Genomic DNA, 12,807 nt, shown 5'->3' with positions numbered 1-12,807 from the left:
GCTGGCGCGCTGAATACACTGCTCCGACGCTCATAGGAATTCTATGACTGTCAGAGCAGCGCAGAGCATTCAGCATGCCAGCCAGCGCTAGAAACCTCTTAAGCACTTTTGTAAAAAAAAATGGTGGGGGGAGGGGTTTAATTATCACACTTGTTATTTCCATCTCTAGATGTCTGATAAATATGTTAAAAGGTAGCAGTCCTTCTTGGGGAACCCACTATTTACTCTTCTCAACTGAGAATACTGACTATTAAACCTACTCTCTTCTATTTTTTAACCCGTTCTTAATCCATAATAGGACATTACCTCCTATCCCATGGCTTTCTAATTTTCTCAGAAGTCTTTCATGAAGTACTTTGCAAAATGCCTTTGGAAGATCCAAATACACAAAATAGACCATCTCACCTTTATCCATTTATTTTATTTATTTTTTGACTAAATAAGACAAAACAGCCACACATCTCTTTGGGAGACATCGGCATATCAGGGATGGGATGAAAGAATCAGCTGTTCTGCTCCAAGGGGACAGGGACCTCCTACAAGAAGGTGAGGTACCTCTTACAGAATTAGTTATCATGCTGTGTATCTAATTTGCTGGCTCTGCTATCCTACATATCACTCCAGCTGGTTTAGGATGTCAGCACAAAACCTGTAGGCTACCTATGCTAATTTTATGCATGGCAAGGTCTACAGATTTTGAAGACACACTTCAAACTGGCAATATAATAAACATTCAAATTTGATCCGAATAGAGCAGAGTACTAAAGGTTGTTAGTCCTTGCTGTAACCTGTTTAGTGTTTAATTGCTATAACTTTTATTAAAGCTTCTGTGACATGCCAGCCCTTCGGCCATGTCAATCTGGAATTATAAAATACTTCTAATGACAACTTGGAAACAAGTGGATGAAAACTGCTACACTTAGTGAAGTGCTTTTCAGTGTGGAAGCTGTTTTCCGGTCCACTGAATGCTTAACTTAGAAACCCCAGCTATCAGAAATTGTGGGTTTCTTCATAACCTTCTCTACTTCCACATCTATGTTATTATTAGCATGCAGCCATAGTGCTGGTTCTACATTATGAATCAGATATTATCTGTAAAATTTCTACTACTATAAACTTTTGTCTGGCATGCACTATTCACTTAAAGCTCTCTCCTTTATTGTAATGTATAAATTATTTAGATTTAGCTTGTGCCTTTCTACTGAAATATGCTTGCAGATTTTTGGATCAACTACAAATATTGGATTACCTGACTGAGGTGGAAAATCTAGACAGCTCGGGTACTAACCAACAACTTTTTTATGAGATATAGAGCAAATGTTCTTCCTTGTAAGCTATTTTGCTCTTTATTTTGTCTATTTTTGAACTTTTACTACTTGTTTTGCTCTTTTTTCTGGTTTGAACACATTTTGGATTCTCTTTTCCACTTTTGCTTCTTTTGTTTTGTCTCAAAGATTTTCTTCTTTAGTGAGTTTTCTCTGTCTCTCATTTTGGTTTTGTTTTATTCCCTCCTCCTCCCTCAACTAAATGTTTTCTTATCAAATGAACAGTCTTTCACATCTCCCTTGATGAATTTTAGGAATACAAGAACAGCCACCCTTAGTATGACTAAGAGCCACCGAGCCAAGAATCCTGTCCCTGACAGTAGCCAGTCTACATTACAAGAACCCAGCATATTTCAAACAAGTTCATTTTGGCCTGTTCTTCCATAAAGAAATGTTTCATCTCTTCATATTTGAGGGTTTCCTTGCAAAAACAGCTCACTTGCCACTTTGGCTGTAAAATCAATAAACCAAAGTTTTGATGCCATTTTTCTACTGTCCAACCCCAACTCTTATTATGTATGGTAAATCTATGAGAAATTTAATTACAGAAAAAAAAAATTAAAACAAATATACCACATAATTACATTACATTAGTGCCTACTATTCTGCTTATATCTTGCAATTCTAGGCAGATTACAAAAAAAGATAACTGGACATTTCCAGGAAAAATTACAGGATACAGTGCTAATTACAAGGTTGAGAGTTTGTTGGAAAATTACAAGATTGGGGACAATAAGGAGATGATTTAGTTTTTCTTGATAAGTTTTCTGAATAGCAGGGTTTTAATTTCCCTTCGGAATATTTTGTAGTCGGACATAGTTGTCAGTATGTTTGAGAGGTGGTGGATGTCTAATTTCGCTGCTTGGTATATTGTAAGTTTGAACAAAGAACCCAAACAAAAAAAGTATAAAATGATATATTTATCATATATTATGTTGTAAGCTTTTATTTTGAAACTACTGTAGGGTCAGTCAACATATTTTTAGCAACTTTACTCCACCTACAATTACTTACGATTCTGACCAACTTCAAAGCTTTTTATAATATTTTAAGAGTTTAGGATGGGACTTTGAGCTGACCAATCCGAAACAATAAATCACTTCACGTAATACTGTCTTACTTGCTACATGACCCACATTCATCTAACTTTCAGCTCAGATGGCTTGACATTCTTCTCTATAGTCTTCAGATGTAAAACAGAATTTATGGTTAATCAATGATGGCAAAGTCAACAAGGTCCCGATGCAACAAAAGCTGCCCCACCCCAAGATATTTACACCAACATTTTACTCCTGGAATATGGTTCTTACTTTGGAAAGCAGTGTTTGTTTTTCACCAAACAAAATTTTTGTTGTGATCTAGAGCCAGATCAAGTTTAGGGTCTTTTTAGAAAAGTATGCATTTTTGTTTTCTGAGCAAGTTGGGGGTTCTGGAATTTAATTTTGTTCCTATGTGGTGTGATGTTGGGGGCAAATTAAAGAGGGGAAAGAAAGAAGGGATAAAGTTTCAGGAAAACAAGAAAGTGTGATTGAGCAATAGGGGGCTGGAATTATGAAGGAACAGTACAAGGGATTTGTGCAGAGTAAGTAGGAAAAAAAATTCAATGAAAGCTCATAGCCCATGGTACCATTTCTAAAAATGGAACCTACAGTAGTTCTAAGGATTTTGATTGTAAGGGATCTGATTGTAGAAATGAGCTATATTTTCTCTATGTAACTGAAACCTGTTACCAATAATTTTTCATATTAAGTATAAAAGAGATTACCATATTTTTCCCCTCGCAAAAGTGGGTGGAAATGTCTGTGCGTCTTATAGAGCGAATATTACCTTTTTTCTGCCTTTTAAAATTCTGGTGGTCCAGCCAGCGGTGTATCGGCAGGAGCGAGCTTTCTGCGCTCCTACCTGGGTCTGCGCCGCTCCATGAATGACTGCTGCCAGTTTTCGTGGGACTCGCACCAGGATTTAAAAAGGTACGGGGGGGGGGGGGGTAAAAAACATGGAAATACCAACAATGATGTGCATTCTTAGACGGGGGAGGGGTAAAAAACGTGGAAATGCTCAACAATGGAGGAAGATAAATAATATGAAAATAACTGAAGACAGCAATGAACCCTGGAGCTGGAAAGAATTACTGTACTAATTTTGCTGCTGACTGTGACATTCTGATGACAGGAAATTCCTATACCAAAAGGCACAATAAGGTGGCACATCTTCCCCCTCCTCCTGTCTAGAGAATGACACGGGGAAAAAATCTGTCCCCGTCACCGCCCTGTCACCGGCCCACCATCCTCTGCACCGCCCCGTCACCGCCGATCCCTTCACCGCCCCGTCACCGCCATCCCTTTCACCGCCCCGTCACCGCCGATCCCTTCACCGCCCCGTCACCGTCACCGCCATCCCTTTCACCGCCCCGTCACCGCCACTGCCATCCCATTCACCGCCCCGTCACCGTCCCCGCTGCATCCATATAAGCCTTTTTCCTTTCACTCCCTCCTTCCAATTTGAGCCGGGAACACTAGCGATCGCACGGTCCCCGCGGCCACTACCTGCCTGCCCGGTCGATCCTGGTGTTTGGCCGGCTCTCTCCCTTCTCCTCACCTTGGTTTGTGGGTTTTCTTTTTCGGCAACCTGCGCGCTTTCCCAGGGAGCCGCACACGCGCGGCTACTCAGTGTTCGATCTTCTGCTCTGCTGCAACTTCCTGTTTCCGGTTGCGTCAGAGCAGAAGATCGAGGCTGAGCAGTGGCGGGTGTGCGCGGCTCTCTGGTAGCATGCGGGTCGCCGAGGAGGAGGATCTGCGGACTGGGGTGAGGGGAGAGAGCTAGCTGGACACTGGAATCGATTGGGCGGGCGGGTGTGAGCTGCGGGGACCGCGCGATCCTTCATGCCTCACTGCGGGGGATAAGACCATTCACCGCCCCGCGGGCGGTGAATGGCCTTGTCCCCGTCGCCGCAGCGACTGCTAGTTTTCTTCCCCGTTTTCGGCGGGTGACCCGCGGCTAAAATGCAGTGGCCGCGGGTAAACCGCCACCGTGTCATTCTCTACTCCTGTCCTACCACTAGACCACCAGAAGTCTTGAGTGTGCCAATGCTGGAAAGTCTTCCATGCCATAGTGGAAGCAGATATAGCAGTTGACTTCTTAGAGAAGAGTTCCAAGGACTACATCACAAAAGCCCTTGTGATTTAAAGCTGCACGCTCAAGAGCCATGCCGGAAGAACAAAGCGACCCAGGGTCCTCCTTGCAGATTGAACCCTGCGGAAGTAGCTCAGCATGAACGCTCCAAAGAAGGCCTCGACCCGAAATGACGGAAGTGATTAGTGGAGTACCACAGGGCTCAGTCTTGGGCCCAATCCTATTCAACATCTTTATAAGAGACTTGGCAGAAGGGCTTCGAGGTAAAATAACATTATTCGCCGATGACGCCAAACTGAGTAATGTAGTGGGCAAATGCACAACAGACGAAGATTCAATGCCTGACAACATGATGCACGACCTACTCCTACTGGAGCGATGGTCTAGGACATGGCAACTCAACTTCAATGCCAAAAAATGCAAAGTTATGCACCTGGGCAGCCAGAATCCATGCAAGTCTTATACCCTTAATGGCGAGATCCTAGCAAAAACGGTAGCAGAACGAGACTTGGGGGTAATCGTCAGTGAGGACATGAAGTCTGCCAATCAAGTGGAGCAGGCTTCGTCCAAGGCAAGACAAATCATGGGCTGCATACGAAGGGGTTTCGTCAGTCGTAAGGCGGAAGTCATTATGCCATTGTATAGATCCATGGTGAGGCCCCACCTGGAATACTGTGTGCAATTCTGGAGGCCGCATTATCGCAAGGATGTGCTGAGACTGGAGTCGGTGCAAAGAATGGCCACCCGGATGGTCTCGGGACTCAAGGATCTACCATACGAAAAACGGCTTGACAAATTACAGCTATACTCGCTCGAGGAGCGCAGAGAGAGGGGAGACATGATTGAGACGTTCAAGTATCTTACGGGCCGCATCGAGGCGGAGGAAGATATCTTCTTTTTCAAGGGTCCCACGACAACAAGAGGGCATCCGTTGAAAATCAGGGGCGGGAAACTACGAGGTGACACCAGGAAATTCTTTTTCACTGAAAGAGTGGTTGATCGTTGGAATAGTCTTCCACTGCAGGTGATTGAGGCCAGCAGCGTGCCTGATTTTAAGGCCAAATGGGATCGGCACATGGGATCTATTCACAGGGCAAAGGTAGGGGAGGGACATTAAGGTGGGCAGACTAGATGGGCCGTGGGCCCTTATCTGCCGTCTATTTCTATGTTTCTATGACCCTAGTGAAGATACATCAAATCTGCATACCACGGTCTGCAAGGCCAGTCTGGAACCACTAGAATGACACGGCCTGGAGGTCCATAATCTGCCGAAAGATTCAGCCTATCATGGGCCAGAGAGGAAAGACATACAGGAGGAGTCTCTGAACCCTCGCTTCTGAGTTTGGACCTTCAACTGAAGAATCGAGCTGCATTCAAGTTCTTAGCTGTGGTCATGAGGTCGAAGCAGGGCCTACTCCAGCACTGCACAATGGCTTGGAATGCCGCCAGGGCCAGCACCCAGATGCCCCGATCCAAAGGCTATCTGCTGAGGAAGTCAGCCTGAATAATGTCGACTCCTACCACATGCACTGCTGAGAGTGCCTGGAGGTGGTCTCTTGAGACAGAAAATTGCTCCTGGCACCTTCCTGGCAATTGACATAGGCTACTGTCATTGCATTGTAGGAGAAGATTCGGATCGTTTGGCCCTCCAGTCTTCTGCAAGTACACTACAGCCAGCTGAATGGCTGGCTCTAGTGGTCGATCGACCATTTCCATCGAGAGGGCATCCAAGAATGGGACGCTGAATGCAGTGGGCTCTCCAGACCCGAAGGGTGGCATTTGTCAGCTCCAAGACCTAGGAGGCAATCCGCAGTGGTACACTCTTGAATAGCGATTGCAGGAGAAGCCACTAGAGCCTCCAGAGTCCAGGGAAGACTGTTCTGTAACGCATTCCTGTGCAAAGTCAAATGAGAGAGTAATACATGCTAGAAATGCTGCATATGCGCTCTCGCCCAACTAACCACATCCAATATGGTAGCCACACATCCCAGGACCTGAAGATAGTCCCACGCCGAAGGAGCTTGAGAAGTGAAGAAATTCGGAAAAGCAGAATCTGTCTACATGCCCCTGGAAGAGAGATGCAGCCTGCAGTTGTGTCAAAGAGAACACCCAGGTATTCCAAGATTGCACAGGTGAGACTCTGCCCGTTCTGTAATTCCAACCAAGGTCCTCGATCACCTGGATCACCAGATCCACCATGTGATGATCCTCGGCCAATGAGGGAGCTCTGATTAGCTAGTCGTCCAAGACAGGGTGTACATGCAGACCTATCTTGCTTAAGTAAGACTCCAGGACCACCATCATCATGGTGAAGAAACAAGGAGCCATCATTAGTCCAAAGGGCAGAATCAAAAACTGATAACATTTATGCAATGTGAAACCGCAAGTATCTGCGGTGAGCTGGAAAGATCAAAATGTCCATGTATGCTCTCAAGAATCCAGAGAGGCAAGTAACTCTTCTGTGGCCACGCTTCTATGCCAGATCGCACTACTGCCATGCGAAAGTGCAGAATCTGGAGAGCCTCATGTACATGATGCACCTCCATAATAGGCCTCCAATTTTCTGAGTCAAGAATTGGCACGATACAGTATATGGTGCATCTGTCAGAGCCCAAAAGATCAGGCGGCATCCACTTTAGAGTTTGAATATCCATCAAGCACTGTACAGTGGCCGGCACTTGGAGCGCTTTGTCCGGGCATCCTGCGAGAGAGTCCAGGAACCAACCAGTTTGAGGCCAGGCGAATTCCAATCTGAGCCCAACCAAGTCCAGAACCCACTGGTCAGACCAAATACAAATCCAAACAAGTAGGAACACTGACAACCTGCCCCCTATCTGTAAAGGGGGGGTCCCCCAGCCAGGCATCATTGCGCCTTCTTGACAGGGGTCGCAAGACAGGAGTCAGATGGTTGGGCATGTCCTTAGCAGGAGTTCCGCAGCCAGGAGCTCTAGCCTGAGGCATGGCATTGGAACACAAGTGGTAATGCATGGAGCCATGAAAAGCAGAGTAGGAATGATATTGAGAAGCATACAGTGTAGTTTAATTTTGTGGTTAACTGTTATGTATTGTTAATAAGATTATGTGTATATAGGAAAAATTAATGGGGAAAAATGGCATTACAATTAATACTACCGTGTTTCCCAGAAAATAAGACACTGTCTAATATTAAATTTGAGCCAAATAAAGGCACTAGGTCTTATTTTTGGGTAGGTCTTATTTTTTTATGTAAATGATCATCTCTCCCTTCCTCTCCTCCATTCCAATTCTTCCTATTTCCTTTCTCTCCCCCACATGTGCAGCATGTTTCCTCCCCTTTCACCCATCCCCTTGTGCAGTATCTTTATATCCCTCGCTCCTATCCCCCTGTGCAGCAGAACCCTTGCAGCTTCTATCCCTCCCCTTGTGCAGCAGAACACTTGCAGCTTCTATCCCTCCCATTCCTTGTGCAGCAGAACCCTTGAAGCTTCTATACCTCCCTTCCTTTCATCTCTCCCTTCCATGCGAACCCCGACCGCAAGCCGAAATACCTGGAAACAAACGGTAGTGTCGGCAGCACAGACTGTATCGCGGCCTGCCCTTCTCATGGTCTGGGTGCTCCTCTGCCGAATCACTGATGATGTCATCAGCAACGCAGCATGGAACTTGAGCAGGGTTTAGGATGGGGCTTTTGAGCACCTCCAATCATTTTGAAAAGTTGGTTCCTAACACAGAACCCTGCAGCACATAGTATACAGTAGTTCGGGGGTCCTCTTTCCTACATGCATCATTTTACATTTGCTCATGTTAAATGTCATCTGCCATTTTGATGCCCAGTCTTGCAAGGTCCTCTTGAAATTTAACAACTTTGTGTCATGAGCAAATGTAATTATCTCGTTAGTTATTCAAATCTCTAGATAGGTACTGATAAATATGTTAAAAAGTAGTGGTCCCAGCACAGACCCATGGGGAGCTCCACTATTTACCCTTCTCCAATGAGAATATTGAACATTTAAAACCTACTCTGTTTTCTGTCTTTCAACCAGTTCTTAATCCATAATAGGACATTACTTCTCCCTCCGTATTCGAGGTTTCAGCAATTGCGGTTTTGATTATTCACAGTTTATAGCTTGCTGGCTCCTCCCCCCAAATTACATCAGCTTGCATAGAGAAATTGCAGATTTCAAGCATTTACAGAGAAAATTGCTTATTTCCAGCACTTTCTTCACCGTGTTTTGCCTTTCCTTCAGGAACAGGCCAGGTCTCCCACCATGTTATTCGCGGTTTCACCATATTCACAATGGTTTTTAATAGAAAACCGCGAATAACATATGAAAAAGTTATTTGCGGTTTTGTTAATCCCCTATCACAGCGAATATGGAGGAAGTGTTCCCGCTAAGCTGCGCTGGCCTGCGCTCGCGCACAAAATATTACATCGCAGCGCAAAGTTTCTCTTCACAGCGCACACACGCGTCGGTAAGGTAAGGGGACGCATTGGGGGGATTGCACTTCCCCACAATTGCCATGCTTCGGTTCCTCTTCTTCCTTCCTTCCTCCCCCCCCCCCCCCGCGGGACCCTGCGGCACCATCAACTCTTACTCCCTCTAATGTCGGCCCTGCAGCTCCAGACTTCCTCGCACCTTCTCCCCTCCCCCTTTGGATCGCTATTATTTTAAATGTTATAGCCGCGGAGCTGTATCCATCAGTGGAGATGTCTAACCTCGGCCTGCCCCGGAACTCTTACTGCAACAGTGACTTCCTGTTCCTGCCTAGACGGGCGTCTGCTGCAGTAAGAGTTCCGGGGCAGGCCGAGGTTAGACATCTCCACTGATGGATACAGCTCCGCGGCTATAACATTTAAAATAATAGCGATCCAAAGGGGGAGGGGAGAAGGTGCGAGGAAGTCTGGAGCTGCAGGGCCGACATTAGAGGGAGTAAGAGTTGATGGTGCCGCAGGGTCCCGCGGGGGGGGGGAGGAAGGAAGGAAGAAGAGGAACCGAAGCATGGCAATTGTGGGGAAGTGCAGAGCTGCAGGGAAGAGTGTTGCGGTACCCAGCTGGAGGGAGAAGGAAGATGAGGGAGGGAATTAAAGGAGATGCCAGGGCTTGGAGCGTAGGAGGAAGGTATGCCAGTCTAAGGGAAAAGGAAGGGGGAGATGTGAGAGCATGGAGGGGGAGCGAAAGATGGAAGAAAAGGAAAGGAGAGAGATGCCAGAGAATCAGGGAAGGGGAGATACCAGACTATGAGGAGAGGTGTGGGAGAGGGAAGGCGAGGAGAGAGATGCCAGACCAATGGGGTGAAAGGAGAGATGGAAGGGGGAGGCATACAGTTTCTGGAAGGGGCATAGAAGGAGAGAAGATGCCATATAGGGGAAGAGAGACGGCAGACAGTGGATGGAAGGAAGAGAGTTACAAGAAGATGAGGAAAGGAGAAACCACAGAAGACAAAGGTAGAAAAAAATTTCTATTTATTTATTGCTTTAGGAGACATGTGTCACTGTTTCTGTGAAGCATTGTATGCAGAGTCCAGCTTCTTGCTGGTTCAATTTAACCTTTGTCTATGTATTTTTATTTTATCCCCCCTTTTACAAAACTGTGAAGCGTTTTTAGCACCAGCCTTGGTGGTAGCAGCTCTGATGCTCAGAATTTTATGAGCATCAGAGCTGTTACCTCCGTAGCTAAAATCCACACTACAGTTTTGTAAAAGAGGGAGGGGTTAGTTTGTGATTACATATTCCTTACTAGGCGAAGGTGTTTTCTGTGTTCTGTGTGTTCGAAAGACATGGTTTTCTGTTAGGATTGACGGTGTAGGATTGATCTGTGCTGGTCTGGCTTGTTTAGTTTTACAATGGGTGTATTGATGTACTGCTCACTGCAATATGTAAGATGCTGCCTTTTCCTAGGTACTCATGTGTGACGTGTGGTTTGTTACTAAAAATCATGTTTTTCTTACAGATGGGGGGGGGTGCCAAAAAATGATGGGCCCCGGATGTTACATATGCTAGGTACGCCACTGTATGTAAAGATACCAGAAAGCTGGCGTAGCAAAAACTTCTAAGTTTTGAGTATTTAACCCTCCCACAATCTCACGGGCACTCGTTTCAAGTTTATTGAGATTTTGATTTAAACGCAATATCAAATATTTTCAATGCGTATAACAAAAATAAATTTGGGGAAATAAATAAAACCATTTGAACCAGTGTTCCCGCTAAGCTGCGCTGGCGCACAAAATATTACATCGCAGCGCACACGTTTCTCGTCACAGCGCACAATCGGAAGAGGCGTACGGCAGATGGCAGGGCGGCGAGAGGAGAATCGGGCGAGTTGGCTTATAACTTGCTGGCGCCCGATATTTTTGGCTCACGGTGAAAAAAGTTTGCTCACAACACCCGCCCGCTTAGAGGGAACACTGAAGACGTGTACCTCCTATCCCATGACTTTCTAATTTTCTCAGGTGTCTTTCAAGAGGTTCTTTGTCAAACGCCTTTTGAAAATCCAAATACACAATCTCAACATGCTCACTTTCACACACATGTTTATTCAACCCTTCTAAGAAATATAGTAGATTGGTGAGGCAAGATCTCCCTTGAATAAATCCATGTTGGCAGTAGCTTAGCGAGGTGACCAATGCCTGGGGTGGTGGCACCCCTCTCCCGCCCCTGCCGCTCACACCCCTGCCGCATCAGCTTCGACGCTCTCTCTGACATCACTTCCTCCTGGAAATAACATCAGAGAAAACGCCGAAGCTGACACAGGCAGCAACTTCGTCACTGCTCACACTGAAGTTAAAAAGGATCAGGGAAGGGACACGAGTGTGCAGCAGGGGGAGGAGAGGAGGGATGCTGGCGCCCCAAGGAGGACCCGCAGCCCCTTTACTACACCACTGCATGTTGGCTTTGTCTCATTAATCTGGAATGTTTAAAGACCAATGATTATAATAGGTATTATAACAGGAAAAGTATAAGCTCCCTATATAGTTATATTTTGTTTTGCGGCAATTCTGGAGGAGGAACGGAAATATTTGATGATTGACACCATTATTGAATAAGCTTCCGAGACTCCCCTGGGTAAGACGTAAATGTGCATAACACGTAACGGGTTGTGTGAAGCCAACGAGCCGCTAAGCACACAACTGTGGCCAGCCCAGTCCAAATTTACTTGGTACTTTCCCGGCAAATTCTAAAAGAGAGATCTATTCCCTGTTGCTCAATTCCACATTTCCTAATACCCGTCCGCACCTTATTTAAAGCAATAAGCTGACTTAACAGAATGAGTATCTTCGCTTTGCGCCCACAGTTCTCCCCAAAAAAACAGGAGTCAAACTGTCCTCGGCATCATCACTCACCTCCCGCTTCACCTCAGCCATTTCGTCCTCGCTTAACTGCAGAGCGCTCATCATATCCGATAGTTCACTGCGGAACGCTACAAGGAAACGGAGCAGAACCGAGGCGGAAACACCGCACGAGCCAAACCCCTCCGCGCCAAAAGCAATACCGAAACCACTGGCGTCACCACACAGGAGCAGCCTCTTCCTGGAGGAGAGGTTTTCAAGTAGCCCGTGATTGGTCGCTGTTAGACTGCTCCTGATTGGCTCGCTACGCCTCTTTCTCATAGGCTTCGGCAGTATTAACGCTGACTGCTGGGTAATTTTGTTCTTTAAAAAAGGTTGATTGGCTCCCGGCTCGTGCCGGTAATAGAGAAGGAACGTGATTGTTTTTAAATGATTCGATGTTGCTTCCGCCTTTGGAATTTCTTGGATTTTACGTATGTGTCACAGCTCTGCTGCTCGACTTCCTGTGAACTCTGCATCGGTGGCCTCACCTTCTCAATCTGGTTTTTAACATTTATTCTGTGGCCTCTTATCAGTAAATTTGTGAGGGTTTGTGGGTAGCTCTTTGGTAGACTTCGAGCTCTGGTTATCAGTAGTTTCTGAGGGGAAATACTCCGGGCCTGATTTGTCACGGAATGATTTTTAGGTGGGGGTAGTGCCTTTGATGAATTGGTCTTATCTGCTGCAGGTTTTAAATCTGTTCTGATGCCCTTTCAGGTTTAGAGTATAATCTCGTAACACAAAACGCCTTCCACCTATAAAGTCACTTTTAATATATGATCCATGTTTCAAAAATATGTTTTAGTTTGTGTGTATATATATATAACCACTTTGTAAATATTGTGAATCACACTAAAATCTTATATAGATGCGCTGTCACACAAATATATGCACACATCCATAGGTATTCTAGAGAAAAATAGGGGTCTCAAGTGCTCACAGCCAGAAGCCTGAGATATACTTCAAAGCTAATGACTGATACAGTGAGCTATCATCGGTCCCGTTTATGTTCTCTATACCAATGGTTAGTGGTTATTAGTATTTT

At 45.5% G+C, this 12,807-nt stretch overlaps 1 protein-coding gene across 1 annotated transcript in view; it reads right to left on the bottom strand.

Moving 5' to 3' along the window:
* The window catches only part of BCL10 (BCL10 immune signaling adaptor), a 52,296-nt gene extending 40,228 nt beyond the window's left edge, over positions 1 to 12,068 (bottom strand). The window contains exon 1 of the mRNA XM_033916871.1: positions 11,778 to 12,068. Within this exon, the coding sequence (XP_033772762.1) occupies positions 11,778 to 12,044 (267 nt within the window). The 5' untranslated portion in view covers positions 12,045 to 12,068. The remainder of the gene's footprint in view (positions 1 to 11,777) is intronic.
* Between the last annotated feature and the right edge of the window lie 739 nt (positions 12,069 to 12,807).

This window comes from Geotrypetes seraphini, chromosome 12, assembly GCF_902459505.1.
Source record: "Geotrypetes seraphini chromosome 12, aGeoSer1.1, whole genome shotgun sequence".
Taxonomy (NCBI): domain Eukaryota; kingdom Metazoa; phylum Chordata; class Amphibia; order Gymnophiona; family Dermophiidae; genus Geotrypetes; species Geotrypetes seraphini.
This window is presented reverse-complemented; position numbering and strand designations above follow the sequence as displayed.